The 16449-nt window shown below is 44.3% G+C and overlaps 13 protein-coding genes across 13 annotated transcripts, besides 25 other annotated features; 12 read left to right on the plus strand and 1 right to left on the minus strand. All coding sequences in view use genetic code 2, as the record gives it.

Moving 5' to 3' along the window:
* Window positions 1-68, plus strand: a tRNA (tRNA-Phe).
* Window positions 69-1015, plus strand: an rRNA (s-rRNA).
* Window positions 1016-1088, plus strand: a tRNA (tRNA-Val).
* Window positions 1089-2756, plus strand: an rRNA (l-rRNA).
* Window positions 2757-2829, plus strand: a tRNA (tRNA-Leu).
* ND1 (NADH dehydrogenase subunit 1) lies at window positions 2830-3804 on the plus strand. The gene has a single exon. It carries the CDS (start codon window positions 2830-2832, stop codon window positions 3802-3804), a length of 975 nt encoding a protein of 324 aa, YP_009034531.1.
* A 2-nt stretch (window positions 3805-3806) lies between these two features.
* Window positions 3807-3876, plus strand: a tRNA (tRNA-Ile).
* Window positions 3876-3946, minus strand: a tRNA (tRNA-Gln).
* Window positions 3946-4014, plus strand: a tRNA (tRNA-Met).
* ND2 (NADH dehydrogenase subunit 2) lies at window positions 4015-5060 on the plus strand. Its single transcript has one exon. A coding segment is annotated over exon 1 (1046 nt).
* Window positions 5061-5131, plus strand: a tRNA (tRNA-Trp).
* Window position 5132: 1 nt separating this feature from the next.
* Window positions 5133-5201, minus strand: a tRNA (tRNA-Ala).
* Window positions 5202-5203: 2 nt separating this feature from the next.
* Window positions 5204-5277, minus strand: a tRNA (tRNA-Asn).
* A 34-nt stretch (window positions 5278-5311) lies between these two features.
* Window positions 5312-5375, minus strand: a tRNA (tRNA-Cys).
* Window positions 5375-5444, minus strand: a tRNA (tRNA-Tyr).
* Window position 5445: 1 nt separating this feature from the next.
* On the plus strand, window positions 5446-7005 carry COX1 (cytochrome c oxidase subunit I). Its single transcript has one exon. It carries the CDS (start codon window positions 5446-5448, stop codon window positions 7003-7005), a length of 1560 nt encoding a protein of 519 aa, YP_009034533.1.
* Window positions 6997-7067, minus strand: a tRNA (tRNA-Ser).
* Window positions 7068-7070: 3 nt separating this feature from the next.
* Window positions 7071-7142, plus strand: a tRNA (tRNA-Asp).
* Window positions 7143-7148: 6 nt separating this feature from the next.
* On the plus strand, window positions 7149-7839 carry COX2 (cytochrome c oxidase subunit II). Its single transcript has one exon. A coding segment is annotated over exon 1 (691 nt).
* Window positions 7840-7912, plus strand: a tRNA (tRNA-Lys).
* Window position 7913: 1 nt separating this feature from the next.
* Window positions 7914-8081, plus strand: ATP8 (ATP synthase F0 subunit 8). The gene has a single exon. It carries the CDS (start codon window positions 7914-7916, stop codon window positions 8079-8081), a length of 168 nt encoding a protein of 55 aa, YP_009034535.1.
* ATP6 (ATP synthase F0 subunit 6) lies at window positions 8072-8755 on the plus strand. The gene has a single exon. The coding sequence runs from the start codon at window positions 8072-8074 to the stop codon at window positions 8753-8755; it is 684 nt and encodes a 227-aa protein (YP_009034536.1).
* On the plus strand, window positions 8755-9543 carry COX3 (cytochrome c oxidase subunit III). The gene has a single exon. The coding sequence runs from the start codon at window positions 8755-8757 to the stop codon at window positions 9541-9543; it is 789 nt and encodes a 262-aa protein (YP_009034537.1).
* Window positions 9544-9614, plus strand: a tRNA (tRNA-Gly).
* On the plus strand, window positions 9615-9963 carry ND3 (NADH dehydrogenase subunit 3). Its single transcript has one exon. A coding segment is annotated over exon 1 (349 nt).
* Window positions 9964-10033, plus strand: a tRNA (tRNA-Arg).
* ND4L (NADH dehydrogenase subunit 4L) lies at window positions 10034-10330 on the plus strand. The gene has a single exon. The coding sequence runs from the start codon at window positions 10034-10036 to the stop codon at window positions 10328-10330; it is 297 nt and encodes a 98-aa protein (YP_009034539.1).
* Window positions 10324-11704, plus strand: ND4 (NADH dehydrogenase subunit 4). Its single transcript has one exon. A coding segment is annotated over exon 1 (1381 nt).
* Window positions 11705-11773, plus strand: a tRNA (tRNA-His).
* Window positions 11774-11841, plus strand: a tRNA (tRNA-Ser).
* Window positions 11842-11846: 5 nt separating this feature from the next.
* Window positions 11847-11919, plus strand: a tRNA (tRNA-Leu).
* ND5 (NADH dehydrogenase subunit 5) lies at window positions 11920-13758 on the plus strand. The gene has a single exon. It carries the CDS (start codon window positions 11920-11922, stop codon window positions 13756-13758), a length of 1839 nt encoding a protein of 612 aa, YP_009034541.1.
* On the minus strand, window positions 13754-14275 carry ND6 (NADH dehydrogenase subunit 6). Its single transcript has one exon. It carries the CDS (start codon window positions 14273-14275, stop codon window positions 13754-13756), a length of 522 nt encoding a protein of 173 aa, YP_009034542.1.
* Window positions 14276-14344, minus strand: a tRNA (tRNA-Glu).
* A 4-nt stretch (window positions 14345-14348) lies between these two features.
* On the plus strand, window positions 14349-15485 carry CYTB (cytochrome b). The gene has a single exon. The coding sequence runs from the start codon at window positions 14349-14351 to the stop codon at window positions 15483-15485; it is 1137 nt and encodes a 378-aa protein (YP_009034543.1).
* A 3-nt stretch (window positions 15486-15488) lies between these two features.
* Window positions 15489-15560, plus strand: a tRNA (tRNA-Thr).
* Window positions 15560-15629, minus strand: a tRNA (tRNA-Pro).
* Window positions 15630-16449: a D loop (control region).

Genomic DNA, 16449 nt, shown 5'->3' on the forward strand with positions numbered 1-16449 from the left:
GCTAGCGTAGCTTAACCAAAGCAGAGTACTGAAGATGCTAAGATGGGCCCTGAAAAGTCCCGCAGGCACAAAAGCTTGGTCCTGACTTTACTAACAACTCTGATCAAACTTACACATGCAAGTATCCGCATCCCAGTGAAAATGCCCCCCGCCCCCCGTCCGGAAATAGGGAGTTGGTATCAGGCACACAAATTTGTAGCCCATGACACCTAGCTTTGCCACGCCCCCAAGGGAATTCAGCAGTGATAAACATTAAGCCATAAGTGAAAACTTGACTTAGTCATGATCTAAAGAGTCGGTAAAACTCGTGCCAGCCACCGCGGTTATACGAGAGACCCAAGTTGTTAGCCAACGGCGTAAAGGGTGGTTAGAACTAAAAACAACAAACTGAGACCGAACACCTTCAAGGCTGTTATACGCTTCCGAAGCAACGAAGAACAATAACGAAAGTAGCCTCACTAACTCGAACCCACGAAAGCTAGGACACAAACTGGGATTAGATACCCCACTATGCCTACCCCTAAACACGATATGAAACTACGTACATATCCGCCTGGTTACTACGAGCATTAGCTTAAAACCCAAAGGACTTGGCGGTGCTTTAAAACCATCTAGAGGAGCCTGTTTTAAAACCGATACTCCCCGTTCAACCTCACCCCTCCTTGTTTTAACCGCCTATATACCACCGTCGTCAGCCTACCCTGTGAAGGGCAAATAGTAGACAAAATTGGCACAGCCAAAAACGTCAGGTCGAGGTGTAGCGAATGGAGGGGGACAAAATGGGCTACATTCTCTGCCTAGAGAACACGAAAGATGTGCTGAAATGCACACCCGAAGGAGGATTTAGCAGTAAGCAAGAAATAGAGTGTCATGCTGAAACCGGCTATGAAGCGCGCACACACCGCCCGTCACTCTCCCCAAACTCTTAATTTAAAAATAACTAATAAGCCACCAAAAGAAAAGGGGAGGCAAGTCGTAACATGGTAAGTGTACCGGAAGGTGCACTTGGAAAAACCGGAGCATAGCTTAACAGCTTAAAGCACCTCCCTTACACCGAGTTGACGCCCGTGCAAATCGAGCTGCCCCGACACCTAACAGCTAGCCCCCACCCCACCCACAACAAACCACTATAAATACCCCCTAAGATACTTAACTAAACAAAACAAATCATTTTTCCACCCTAGTATAGGAGATAGAAAAGGAACTAGGAGCTATAGATAAAGTACCGCAAGGGAACGCTGAAAGAGAAATGAAATAACCCAGTAAAGTAAAAAAAAGCAGAGATTACACCTCGTACCTTTTGCATCATGATTTAGCTAGTATAATTAGGCAAAGAGCACTTTAGTCTAACACCCCGAAACTGAATGAGCTACTCCAAGACAGCCTTTATAGGGCACATCCGTCTCTGTGGCAAAAGAGTGGAAAGAGCTTTGAGTAGAGGTGATAAACCTACCGAGTTCAGTTATAGCTGGTTGCCCGAGAACTGAGTATAAGCTCAGCCTTTTGGCTTCTTAACTCCATAACTATTTATATTAACCCGACTTTAAGAAACCAAAAGAGTTAATCAAAGGGGGTACAGCCCCTTTGATACAAGAAACAACTTTTAACAGGAGGATAAGGATCATAAAAAATCAAGGCACCGCGCTTAAGTAGGCTTAGAAGCAGCCACCACAAGAAAGCGTTAAAGCTCTAGCACATCCCTGCCACAAATACCAATAAAACACTCCTAACCCCTTCCCCTACCGGGCTTTTCTATGCTTCCATAGAAGAAATTATGCTAAAATGAGTAATAAGGGGCCGACCCCCTCCAAGCACAAGTGTACATCAGAACGAACCCCCACCGAAATTCAACGGACCCAACCAAAGAGGGAAATAAATATTAAACTCACAACAAGAAAAACATTTAACACTTTTCCGTTACCCCTACACTGGTGTGCCAAATAGGAAAGACTAAAAGAAAAAGAAGGAACTCGGCAAACTCAAAGCCTCGCCTGTTTACCAAAAACATCGCCTCTTGCTTCAGTGAATAAGAGGTCACGCCTGCCCTGTGACTATATGTTTAACGGCCGCGGTATTTTGACCGTGCAAAGGTAGCGCAATCACTTGTCCTTTAAATGTGGACCTGTATGAATGGCATAACGAGGGCTTAGCTGTCTCCTTTCTCAAGTCAATGAACTTGATCTCCCCGTGCAGAAGCGGGGATAAAACCATAAGACGAGAAGACCCTATGGAGCTTTAGACAAAAAACAGCCCCTGTCAATAAACCCTAAATAAAGGGAATAAACCTAGTGAACCTGTTTTAATGTCTTTGGTTGGGGCGACCGCGGGGTAACAAAAAACCTCCATGTGGAATGAAAACACCCTTTTTAAATCCAAGAGTCACCACTCTAGGATACAGAACATCTGACCAATAATGATCCGGCTAAAGCCGATTAACGAACCGAGTTACCCTAGGGATAACAGCGCAATCCTCTTTTAGAGTCCATATCGACAAGAGGGTTTACGACCTCGATGTTGGATCAGGACATCCTAATGGTGCAGCCGCTATTAAAGGCTCGTTTGTTCAACGATTAAAGTCCTACGTGATCTGAGTTCAGACCGGAGTAATCCAGGTCAGTTTCTATTTATGAAGTACCTTTCTCCAGTACGAAAGGACCGAAAAAGAGGGGCCAATGTACAAACAAGCCCCACTCTCACTTGCTGAATCCAGCTCAAGCAAATAAGAGAGTACAAAACTAAGTCAAAGAACATGACATGTTAGTGTGGCAGAGCCCGGTATTGCAAAAGCCTTAAACCCTTCGAACAGAGGTTCAACTCCTCTCCCTAACTATGACTACAATACTAATTACCCACTTAATTCACCCCCTAACCATTATTGTACCCGTTCTACTAGCCGTAGCTTTCTTAACATTAATTGAACGAAAAGTTTTAGGTTACATGCAGTTACGAAAGGGGCCCAACATCGTAGGACCTTACGGACTCCTCCAACCCATCGCCGATGGCGTTAAACTTTTCATCAAAGAACCCGTCCGACCATCTACCTCCGCTCCCATCCTATTCATTATTGCCCCTACACTAGCCCTTACTCTCGCCATAATAATATGAACACCAATGCCCCTCCCCTACCCCATCCTTGACTTAAATCTGGCCATTCTATTTGTCCTAGCTATCTCTAGCTTGGCAGTCTACTCTATTCTGGGCTCCGGATGGGCCTCCAACTCAAAATATGCCCTTATAGGATCCCTACGAGCAGTTGCACAAATAATCTCATACGAAGTAAGTCTAGGGCTAATCCTTTTATCATTGATTATTTTTACAGGCAACTTTACCCTACAAACATTTAACGTCACCCAGGAAAGCATTTGACTAATCATCCCAACATGACCCCTTGCAGCAATATGATACATCTCCACGCTAGCCGAAACAAACCGAGCCCCCTTTGACCTAACAGAAGGGGAGTCCGAACTGGTATCTGGGTTCAATGTTGAATATGCAGGAGGCCCCTTCGCCCTATTTTTTCTGGCAGAATATGCCAACATCCTCTTAATAAACACGCTCTCCACAATCCTGTTCCTAGGAGCCTTACATATGCCCGCTCTTCCAGAACTAACCTCTATCAATTTAATATCAAAAACAGCCATTTTATCCCTCATCTTCCTATGAGCCCGAGCCTCCTACCCACGATTCCGATATGACCAGCTAATACACCTCACATGAAAAAACTTCCTACCACTTACATTAGCATTCATTATCTGACATCTTGCACTCCCAACTACAATAGCAGGCCTTCCCCCTCAAATATAAAAGGAACTGTGCCTGAAACAAAGGACCACTTTGATAGAGTGAATCATGAGGGTTAAATTCCCTCCAGCTCCTTAGAAAGAAGGGACTTGAACCCAACCCGGAGAGATCAAAACTCTCAGTGCTTCCACTACACCACTTTCTAGTAAAGTCAGCTAAATAAGCTTTTAGGCCCATACCCTAAAAATGGAGGTTAAAATCCCCCCTTTACAAATGAACCCTTATATTACTGCCTCCCTTTTATTTGGCCTGCTGTTAGGTACAACTATTACAACTACCAGCACACACTGACTAATTGCATGAATGGGCCTAGAAATTAACACCCTAGCTATTATTCCCCTAATAGCCCAACAACACCACCCACGGGCAATTGAAGCCACTACAAAATACTTCTTAACTCAAGCTGCCGCAGCAGCAACCCTCCTCCTCGCAGCTACAACCAACGCCTGAATAACAGGCCAATGAGAGCTACAGCAAGCTACCCACCCAGTCCCAACAACCATAATTACCATTGCATTAGCCTTAAAAATTGGACTAGCCCCACTTCACACCTGACTCCCAGAAGTAATACAAGGACTAGACCTTACAACTGGACTTATCCTAGCCACATGACAAAAAATCGCACCATTCTCCCTTCTACTACAAATTCAACCTAATAACCAAACACTCTTAATCCTCCTCGCCATCCTCTCCATACTTGTCGGCGGGTGGGGAGGCCTAAATCAAACCCAAGTACGTAAAATTCTAGCCTACTCCTCCATCGCCCACCTAGGCTGAATAGTCATTATTCTTCAATTCTCACCAACCCTAGCTGTAATAACCCTAGCACTTTATATCATCATAACCTCCTCCACCTTCCTTGCTTTCATGATAAACAAAACCACAACAATTGGAACCTTAACAATCTCGTGAGCCAAAACCCCGATCATTTCATCCCTAATACCCCTGATCCTTCTGTCATTAGGAGGTTTACCCCCACTAACTGGCTTCATGCCTAAATGACTTATCCTTCAAGAACTTACAAAACAAGACCTAGGCATAACAGCCACATTAGCAGCCCTAAGCGCCCTACTAAGTCTTTATTTTTATCTACGCCTATCCTACGCTATAACCCTAACCATCTCCCCAAATAACCTAACAGGAACACTACCCTGACGAACCCAAACAAATAAAAAAACATTACCAACCGCTATCTTATTATCCTCTTCCATTCTCCTCCTCCCCTTAACCCCTGAAGTACTTACACTCTTTAACACATAAGAGACTTAGGTTAACACCAGACCAAGAGCCTTCAAAGCTCTCAGTGGAAGTGAAAATCTTTCAGTCCCTGATAAGACTTGCAAGCCATTATCTCACATCTTCTGCATGCAAAACAGACACTTTAATTAAGCTAAAGCCTTAACTAGATAGACAGGCCTCGATCCTGCAAACTCTTAGTTAACAGCTAAGCGCCCAAAACCAACGAGCTTCCATCTAACTTTCCCCGCCTAGCAAAAGCAAAAGGCGGGGAAAGCCCCGGCAGACGTCAATCTGCTTCTTTAGATTTGCAATCTAACATGTAACACCCCAGGGCTGATAGAAAGAGGACTTAAACCTCTGTATATGGGGCTACAAACCACCGCTTAACCCTCAGCCATTCTACCTGTGGCAATCACACGCTGATTTTTCTCAACCAATCACAAAGATATCGGCACCCTATACCTAGTTTTTGGTGCCTGAGCCGGAATAGTAGGCACAGCACTAAGTCTTCTTATTCGGGCCGAACTCAGTCAACCCGGCGCACTCTTGGGCGATGACCAGATCTACAATGTAATCGTTACAGCCCATGCATTCGTAATGATTTTCTTTATAGTAATACCAATCATGATTGGAGGCTTTGGGAACTGATTAATCCCACTTATAATCGGAGCCCCAGACATGGCCTTCCCCCGAATGAACAACATAAGCTTCTGACTGCTTCCCCCATCCTTCCTCCTTCTGCTCGCATCCTCTGGAGTAGAAGCCGGAGCGGGTACGGGCTGAACTGTTTACCCACCCCTAGCAGGAAATCTTGCCCACGCAGGGGCTTCTGTAGACCTCACCATCTTCTCTCTTCATCTTGCAGGGGTCTCCTCTATTCTAGGGGCGATCAACTTCATCACAACTATCATTAACATGAAGCCCCCAGCAATCTCACAATACCAAACACCTCTTTTCGTGTGAGCCGTTTTAATTACTGCTGTACTTCTCCTGCTCTCCCTTCCAGTCCTTGCAGCAGGGATTACAATACTTCTCACTGACCGAAACCTAAATACAACCTTCTTTGACCCAGCAGGAGGAGGAGACCCCATCTTGTACCAACACTTATTCTGATTCTTTGGACACCCTGAAGTCTACATTCTAATTCTCCCTGGCTTCGGAATAATTTCACACATCGTAGCCTACTACTCGGGCAAAAAGGAACCATTCGGCTACATGGGCATGGTCTGAGCCATAATGGCCATCGGTCTTCTTGGTTTTATTGTATGAGCCCATCACATGTTTACAGTCGGCATGGACGTAGACACCCGAGCCTACTTTACCTCTGCCACAATAATTATTGCCATCCCCACAGGAGTCAAAGTATTTAGCTGACTTGCAACCTTGCATGGAGGATCAATTAAATGAGAAACCCCTATACTATGAGCCCTCGGCTTCATCTTCCTATTTACAGTGGGTGGCCTAACCGGAATTGTCCTAGCCAATTCATCCCTAGACATCGTATTACACGACACCTACTACGTAGTTGCCCATTTCCACTACGTCCTCTCCATGGGTGCTGTGTTTGCAATTATGGGTGCATTCGTACACTGATTCCCACTATTTTCAGGATACACACTCCACAGCACTTGAACTAAAATCCACTTCGGAGTAATGTTCATTGGTGTCAACCTAACCTTCTTCCCTCAACACTTCCTTGGTCTAGCTGGAATACCTCGACGATACTCCGACTACCCCGACGCCTACGCCCTATGAAACTCCGTCTCCTCAATTGGCTCAATAGTCTCTCTAGTGGCAGTAATTATGTTCCTCTTTATCCTCTGAGAGGCCTTCACCGCTAAGCGAGAAGTCCAATCAGTTGAACTAACAATGACAAATGTAGAATGACTACACGGGTGCCCTCCTCCTTACCACACATTCGAAGAGCCCGCCTTTGTCCAAACTCAAACCTCTATCCGAGAAAGGGAGGAATCGAACCCCCGTAAACTGGTTTCAAGCCAGCTACAAAACCACTCTGTCACTTTCTTCATAAGACTCTAGTAAAATGGCAATTACACTACTTTGTCAAGGTAGAATTGTGGGTTAAACCCCCACGTGTCTTATTATTAATGGCACATCCTTCACAACTAGGGTTTCAAGATGCAGCTCAACCAGTAATAGAAGAACTCCTTCACTTCCACGACCATGCTCTAATAATCGTATTCCTTATTAGCACATTAGTACTTTACATTATTGTTGCTATAGTCTCCACCAAACTAACTAACAAGTACATTCTAGACTCTCAAGAGATTGAAATTATCTGAACTATCCTACCAGCTATTATTCTTATCCTCATTGCCCTCCCTTCCCTCCGAATTCTTTACCTAATAGACGAAATCAACGACCCCCATCTAACAATTAAAGCTATAGGTCACCAATGATACTGAAGCTATGAATATACAGACTATAGCGACCTAGCCTTTGACTCATATATAGTCCCCACACAAGACCTGGCCCCCGGCCAATTCCGCCTTTTAGAAACTGACCATCGAATGGTCGTTCCAGTGGACTCCCCCATTCGAATCCTAGTCTCAGCAGAAGATGTCCTCCACTCCTGAGCCGTCCCCTCTCTAGGTGTAAAAATGGATGCCGTACCCGGCCGTCTAAACCAAACAGCCTTTATCCTGTCCCGACCTGGTGTTTTCTACGGCCAATGCTCCGAAATCTGCGGAGCTAACCACAGCTTCATACCAATCGTTGTTGAAGCCGTCCCCCTAGAACACTTTGAAAACTGATCCTCACTAATGCTCGAAGATGCCTCACTAAGAAGCTAAAACGGACACAGCGTTAGCCTTTTAAGCTAAAAATGGTGCCTACCAAACACCCTTAGTGAAATGCCTCAACTCAACCCCGCACCTTGATTCCTCATTATGGTCTTCTCTTGATGTGTATTCCTAATCTTCCTCCCTCCAAAAATCATAGCTCACTTATTCCCAAATGAACCCTCCTCTCAAAACACTTGCCCCAAAGAAATCAAACCCTGACCCTGATCATGACACTAAGCTTCTTCGACCAATTTCTTAGCCCCACCGCCTTTGGTATTCCCCTGATTGCCCTCGCTCTCCTATTACCTTGGACCCTCTTCCCCACACCAACCAACCGTTGAACCAACAATCGTCTTTTAACACTTCAAAGCCAATTTATTAATCGATTTACTCAACAACTGCTCCTCCCACTAAACATAGGAGGGCACAAATGAGCCCTTATATTCGCCTCATTAATAGTGTTCCTAATTACCATTAATATGCTAGGACTCCTTCCATACACATTCACCCCCACCACACAGCTTTCCGTAAATATAGCCCTAGCTGTACCCCTATGACTCGCAACAGTAATCATCGGAATACGAAACAACCCAACAGCAGCCCTAGGCCACCTTCTTCCAGAAGGCACCCCCAACGCTCTAATCCCTATCCTAATTATTATCGAAACTGTCAGCCTCTTCATTCGACCTTTAGCACTAGGAGTTCGACTAACCGCTAACCTCACAGCAGGCCACCTGTTGATTCAACTAATCGCTACAGCAGCTTTCGTACTCCTCCCCCTTATACCAACTGTCGCCATTCTGACATCAACCCTATTATTCCTCCTGACACTTCTAGAAGTCGCCGTCGCAATAATCCAAGCCTATGTTTTCGTACTTCTTCTAAGCCTCTACCTACAAGAAAACGTTTAATGGCCCATCAAGCACACCCATACCACATAGTAGACCCAAGCCCATGACCCCTAACAGGAGCAGTCGCTGCCCTTCTCCTTACATCCGGCCTAGCCATTTGATTCCACTTTAACTCAACTATCCTAATAACCCTAGGACTAGTCCTACTTTTACTCACAATACTTCAATGATGACGAGATATCGTACGAGAAGGCACATTCCAAGGCCACCACACCCCTCCTGTCCAAAAAGGCCTTCGATACGGAATAATTCTATTTATTACCTCCGAAGTATTCTTCTTCCTTGGCTTCTTCTGAGCATTCTACCACGCAAGCCTAGCCCCCACTCCTGAATTAGGAGGCTGCTGACCCCCTACAGGCATTATCCCCTTAAATCCCTTCGAAGTCCCCCTCCTAAACACAGCAGTCCTACTGGCATCAGGAGTTACCGTAACCTGAGCTCACCACAGCATTATAGAAGGTGAACGAAAACAAGCAATCCAATCTCTCACCCTGACAATCCTTCTAGGGTTCTACTTTACATTCCTGCAAGCAATAGAGTACTATGAAGCCCCCTTCACAATCGCAGATGGTGTTTACGGCTCAACCTTCTTCGTCGCTACCGGGCTTCCACGGGCCTTCACGTCATCATCGGATCAACCTTTCTTAGCCGTATGTCTGCTACGACAAATCCGATTCCACTTCACCTCCGAACACCACTTTGGCTTCGAAGCAGCCGCCTGATACTGACACTTTGTAGATGTGGTCTGATTATTCTTATACATGTCAATATGCCGATGAGGCTCATAAATCTTTTTAGTATAAAGTCAGTACCTGTGACTTCCAATCACCCAGTCTTGGTTAAACTCCAAGGAAAGATAATGAACTTACTAACAACAATATTAATTATCACCACAGCTTTATCCCTCATCTTAATGACCGTATCATTCTGACTCCCCGCCCTTACACCAGACTACCAAAAATTATCACCATTCGAATGTGGGTTCGACCCCCTAGGATCAGCCCGACTCCCCTTCTCACTACGGTTGTTGTTAGTCGCAATTCTGTTCCTCCTTTTCGACTTAGAAATCGCCCTTCTCCTCCCCCTCCCTTGAGGGGATCAACTCCCATCCCCCACCCTAACACTTATATGGACCTCCGCCCTTCTAATTCTCCTCACAATTGGCCTAGCCTACGAATGACTCCAAGGAGGCCTTGAATGAGCCGAATAGGTAATTAGTTTAATCAAAACATTTGATTTCGGCTCAAAAAACTATGGTTAAAGTCCATAATTAACCTGATGACCCTCATCCAACTCTCATTCACCTCAGTCTTCTTCCTAGGACTATTCGGCCTTGCATTTTACCGAGTCCACCTTCTATCTGCACTCTTATGTCTTGAAAGCATAATATTAGCCCTATTCCTCGCACTTTCAACATGAAGCCTGCAAATATCCTCCACCAGTTTTTCAGCCGCGCCGTTACTCCTTCTAGCATTCTCAGCATGCGAAGCTGGTGTAGGACTAGCTTTAATAGTCGCCACAGCCCGTACCCACGGATCAGATCACCTACAAAACCTAAACCTCCTACAATGCTAAAAATCCTAATCCCAACCACTATACTTATCCTAGCAACATGATTAACACCCCCTAAATGATTGTGGCCCTCTTCACTCCTCAACAGTCTCCTAATTGCTCTCACTAGCCTACTATGGCTAAAAAACGCCTCTGAAACAGGGTGAACTTTCCTCAACCCCTACTTAGCCACTGACCCACTATCAACCCCCCTTTTAATCCTCTCATGCTGACTCCTTCCTCTAATAATCCTAGCCAGCCAAAACCACACATCTCATGAACCAATTAACCGTCAACGAATGTATATCACACTTCTTGCCTCCCTGCAATTCTTCCTGATCCTTGCCTTCTCCGCCACAGAAATGATCATGTTTTACGTAATATTTGAAGCCACTCTAATCCCCACCCTGATCCTCATTACTCGCTGAGGAAACCAAGCAGAACGTCTTAACGCAGGTACATACTTCCTTTTCTATACCCTAGCAGGCTCTCTACCCCTCCTCATCGCACTACTACTCTTACAAAACTCTAATGGATCCCTATCCCTCCTTATGCTCCCCCACTTGGGCCAACTTGAACTAACATCATATGCAGATAAGATCTGGTGGGCAGGATGTATCCTGGCATTCCTAGTTAAAATACCCCTTTACGGAGTTCACCTCTGACTACCCAAAGCTCACGTAGAAGCCCCCATTGCAGGATCTATAGTGCTAGCCGCTGTACTACTAAAACTAGGGGGCTACGGCATAATACGAATTTTAGTCACCCTAGACCCCTTAACCAAAGAACTCAGCTACCCATTCATTGTCTTAGCCCTCTGAGGAGTGATTATAACTGGTTCCATCTGCATACGTCAAACAGACCTAAAATCATTAATTGCCTACTCATCAGTCAGCCACATAGGACTGGTAGTTGGAGGTATTCTCATCCAAACTCCCTGAGGATTCACCGGCGCGCTAATCCTCATAATTGCCCACGGATTAACATCATCCGCCTTATTCTGTCTAGCTAATACTAGCTACGAGCGCACACACAGCCGAACTATACTACTTGCTCGAGGTATGCAAATAATCCTCCCTCTCATAGCAGCCTGATGATTCATCGCAAGCCTCGCCAATTTAGCATTACCACCCCTCCCCAACTTAATAGGAGAACTAATGATTATTACCTCCCTATTCAATTGATCCCCGTGAACAATTGGCCTTACTGGACTAGGCACACTTATTACTGCCGGCTACTCGCTCTATATATTCCTCATAACCCAACGAGGGCCCGCCCCCAGCCACCTCCTAGCTCTTGAACCCTCACACACCCGAGAGCACCTTCTTATCGCCCTCCACCTCCTCCCACTAATCCTAATTATTACAAAACCAGAACTAATCTGAGGGTGAACTGCCTGTAGACATAGTTTAATCAAAACATTAGATTGTGATTCTAAAAACAGAGGTTAAAACCCTCTTGTCCACCGAAAGAGGTTCGCAACAATGAAGACTGCTAATCTTCATCCCCCTCGGTTAAACTCCGGGGCTCATTCGACCCAGCTTTTGAAGGATAATAGCTAATCCGTTGGTCTTAGGAACCAAAAACTCTTGGTGCAACTCCAAGTAAAAGCTATGCACTCCACCCCTCTAATTATAACATCTACCCTAATTATTATTTTTGCACTACTCATTTACCCAGTTTTAACAACCTTTTCCCCAAAACCACAAAACCCAAACTGAGCACTTATTCAAGTGAAAACAGCAGTAAAATACGCCTTCCTCGTCAGCCTCCTGCCCCTCTGCCTCCACCTTAATGAAGGAACTGAATCTATCATCACTAACTTAAACTGAATAAACACCCTCACCTTTGACATCAACATCAGCCTTAAATTCGACTCCTACTCAATTATCTTTACCCCAGTAGCACTATACGTAACCTGATCCATTTTAGAATTTGCATCCTGATACATACACTCAGACCCATTCATAAACCGATTCTATAAATACCTTCTGGTCTTCCTAATTGCAATAATTATTCTTGTTACCGCCAATAACATATTTCAACTCTTCATCGGCTGAGAGGGGGTTGGTATCATATCATTCCTTCTTATCGGCTGATGATACGCACGAGCAGACGCTAATACAGCCGCCCTACAAGCAGTCATCTATAATCGAGTCGGAGACATTGGATTAATTATCGCTATAGCTTGAATAGCCACCCACCTAAACTCCTGAGAACTACAACAAATTTTCTTTTCCACTAAAAACATAGACATAACCCTCCCATTAGTTGCCCTGATCTTAGCCGCAACAGGCAAATCAGCCCAATTCGGCCTTCATCCGTGACTTCCTTCTGCAATAGAAGGTCCTACACCGGTCTCTGCCCTACTCCACTCCAGCACTATAGTCGTTGCAGGAATCTTCTTAATAATCCGCATCTCCCCCCTCTTAGAAACCAACCCAACAGCCCTCACACTCTGCCTATGCCTAGGAGCCCTAACCACCCTATTTACCGCCACCTGCGCCCTAACCCAGAACGATATCAAAAAAATTGTAGCTTTTTCAACTTCCAGTCAACTAGGCCTAATGATAGTCACCATCGGCCTAAATCAGCCCCAACTTGCCTTCCTGCACATCTGCACCCACGCTTTTTTCAAAGCCATATTATTCTTATGCTCTGGGTCTATTATTCACAGCTTAAATGATGAACAAGACATCCGCAAAATGGGAGGGATACACCACTTGACCCCTGTTACCTCTTCATGCTTAACAATTGGCAGCTTAGCCCTGACCGGAACCCCCTTCCTAGCCGGCTTCTTTTCCAAAGATGCCATCATCGAATCTTTAACCACCTCCCAATTAAACGCCTGAGCCCTATGCCTCACCCTCCTAGCAACTTCTTTCACAGCTATCTACAGCCTACGAGTCGTATTCTTCGTATCCATAGGCCACCCTCGCTTTAATTCCCTTTCACCAATCAATGAAAATAACCCATCTGTAATTAACCCTATCAAACGACTGGCATGAGGCAGCATTATTGCTGGCCTATTAATCACCACAAACCTTCTCCCAACAAAAACACCCGTAATATCAATACCTATAGTTGTTAAACTTACTGCTCTTATCGTCACAATCTTAGGACTCCTAATTGCCCTAGAATTAGCTTCCTTAACCTCCAAACAACTTAAACCTACACCACACCTGTCTCCCCACCACTTCTCAAACATACTTGGCTTCTTCCCAACAATTGTACACCGTGCCTCTCCTAAAATTAATCTCATTTTAGGACAAACAATTGCTACCCAAATTATTGACCTAACCTGACTAGAAAAAGTTGGACCCAAAACAATTTCATCTATCAATACTCCCCTCATCTCTACCATTAGTAACATCCAACAAGGATCAATCAAGACATACCTTGTCCTCTTCCTCACGACCCTTGCTCTATCAACCCTCGTTCTTCTTACCTAACTGCTCGAAGAGCCCCCCGACCCAACCCCCGCACCAGCTCTAATACTACAAGCAACGTCAATAACAAGACCCAGGCCCCCAATAGTAATACTCCCCCACCGCTAGAATATATAAGTGAAACCCCGTCCATATCACCTCGAAAAACTGCATCTCAGTCTATCTCTCCAGAAACCCCTCATCACACCTCTTCATCAAGGACCATATTTGTGTACAAGATACCAAAAACAAAAAAAAAATATCCAAAAAAGAATAAAACCACCTGTCAACCTGTAGGCGCCTTAGGATCCTTATCTGCAGACAGCGCTGACGAATAAATAAACACAACCAGTATGCCCCCCATATAAATCATTAACAACACCAAAGACAAGAAAGTCCCCCCGTGCAAAACTGAAGCCCCACAGCAAAGAAGTGCAACCAGCACCAAATTGAAAACTCCATAAAAAGGAGCAGGATTTGTAGACAACACAATTATCACAACCAACATCCCTAATAAAAGAAAAACAAGCGCATAAAACATAGTTTCTGCCAGGATTTTAACCAGGACCTATGGCGTGAAAAACCATCGTTGTTACTCAACTACAAAAACACTAATGGCCAGCCTACGCAAAACCCACCCCCTACTAAAAATCGTAAACGACATAGTAATTGACCTTCCTACCCCCTCAAACATTTCCGCCTGATGAAACTTTGGCTCTCTACTCGGATTATGCCTTATTACACAAATCATCACAGGACTGTTCCTTGCAATACACTACACATCCGACATCTCTACCGCCTTTTCATCCGTAGCCCACATTTGCCGAGACGTAAACTACGGCTGACTAATTCGCAATCTACACGCAAACGGTGCCTCATTCTTTTTTATTTGCTTATACTCCCACATCGGCCGAGGTCTTTACTATGGCTCTTACCTAAGTAAAGAAACCTGAAACGTAGGGGTAGTCCTCTTACTTTTAGTAATGGCCACCGCTTTCGTAGGCTACGTTCTCCCATGAGGACAAATATCCTTCTGAGGCGCCACTGTAATTACAAACCTGCTCTCTGCTGTCCCCTACGTAGGAAACACGCTCGTTCAATGAGTATGAGGAGGCTTTTCAGTAGACAGCGCCACTCTAACACGATTCTTTGCCTTCCACTTCCTCCTCCCATTTATCGTTGCAGCCGCTGCCATCGTACATCTTATTTTTCTTCACGAAACAGGCTCCAACAATCCCCTAGGACTTAATTCAAACGCAGACAAAATCCCATTCCACCCATACTTCTCTTACAAAGACCTCCTGGGCTTCACAATCATGCTCTCAGCCCTCGCAACACTCGCCCTATTCTCTCCAAACTACCTCGGAGACCCTGACAACTTCACACCAGCCAACCCTCTAGTTACCCCCGCCCACATTAAACCAGAATGGTATTTCCTATTTGCATACGCAATTCTACGGTCTATCCCCAATAAACTAGGAGGAGTCCTGGCCCTTCTTGCCTCAATCTTAATTCTTATAGTAGTTCCTTTCTTACACACCTCTAAACAACGAAGCCTAACATTCCGCCCACTATCACAATTCCTATTCTGAACCCTAATTGCCGACGTCGTCATCCTAACCTGAATTGGAGGCATACCCGTCGAACATCCTTACATTATTATCGGACAAATTGCCTCAGTACTTTACTTCTCTCTCTTCCTAATCTTGATGCCAATAGCCGGTTGACTAGAAAACAAAATACTAAACTAACAAGCATTAGTAGCTCAGATTCAGAGCGTCGGTCTTGTAAACCGAATGTCGGGGGTTAAAGTCCCCCCTTATGCTCAAAAAGAAGGGACTTCAACCCCCACCACTGGCTCCCAAAGCCAGCATTCTTAATTAAACTACTTTTTGATAATACATATATGTATTATCCCCATTCATATATATTAAACATTAATATAATGCATAACTAAGACATAGTACTATATATTCACCTATAATTCCTATAACCCATAAAGCAAGTACAGAAAACTAAAAATGCTAAAAGCATGACTAGAAAAATCCCTAAAAATTGTTGAAGAACTGAACGAAATTTAAGACCGAACAATAAACTCATCAGTCAAGATATACCAGGACTCAACACCCCGTAAAATACCAACTATTAATGTAGTAAGAACCGACCATCAGTTGATTTCTTAATGCATATTATTATTGAAGGTGAGGGACAATAACAGTGGGGGTTTCACTAAATGAACTATTCCTGGCATTTGGTTCCTACTTCAGGGCCATTAATCGATTTATTCCTCATTCTTTCATCGACGCTGACATAAGTTGTTGGTGGAGTTCATCAGTGAGATAATCCCACATGCCGAGCGTTCTCTCCACGGGGGTCAGGTTATTTTTTCTCTCTTTCCTTTCAATTGACATTTCAGAGTGCAGCGCGTCAATGGTTCATCAAGGTTGAACATTTTTTCTTGGTTTACGGAAATGTTAATTAATGAATTAAGACATTATTTAAGAATTACATTATTGATATCAAGGACATAAATAATAATACGATTCAACATCATACAATTTCACCCCCTTCTTCTTTTTAAAAAAATTAACGTATACCCCCCCTACCCCCCCTACAAATAGGAGAGACCTTTAAGTTTGGACCAAGCTCTCCACTTAATTAAATATTCATCATATTATTATCATATATTATAATATTATAATAATATAATTATAT

This window comes from Takifugu flavidus, mitochondrion (genome assembly GCF_003711565.1).
Source record: "Takifugu flavidus voucher ECSFRI-JHDFT01 mitochondrion, complete genome".
In the NCBI taxonomy this organism is placed as follows: domain Eukaryota; kingdom Metazoa; phylum Chordata; class Actinopteri; order Tetraodontiformes; family Tetraodontidae; genus Takifugu; species Takifugu flavidus.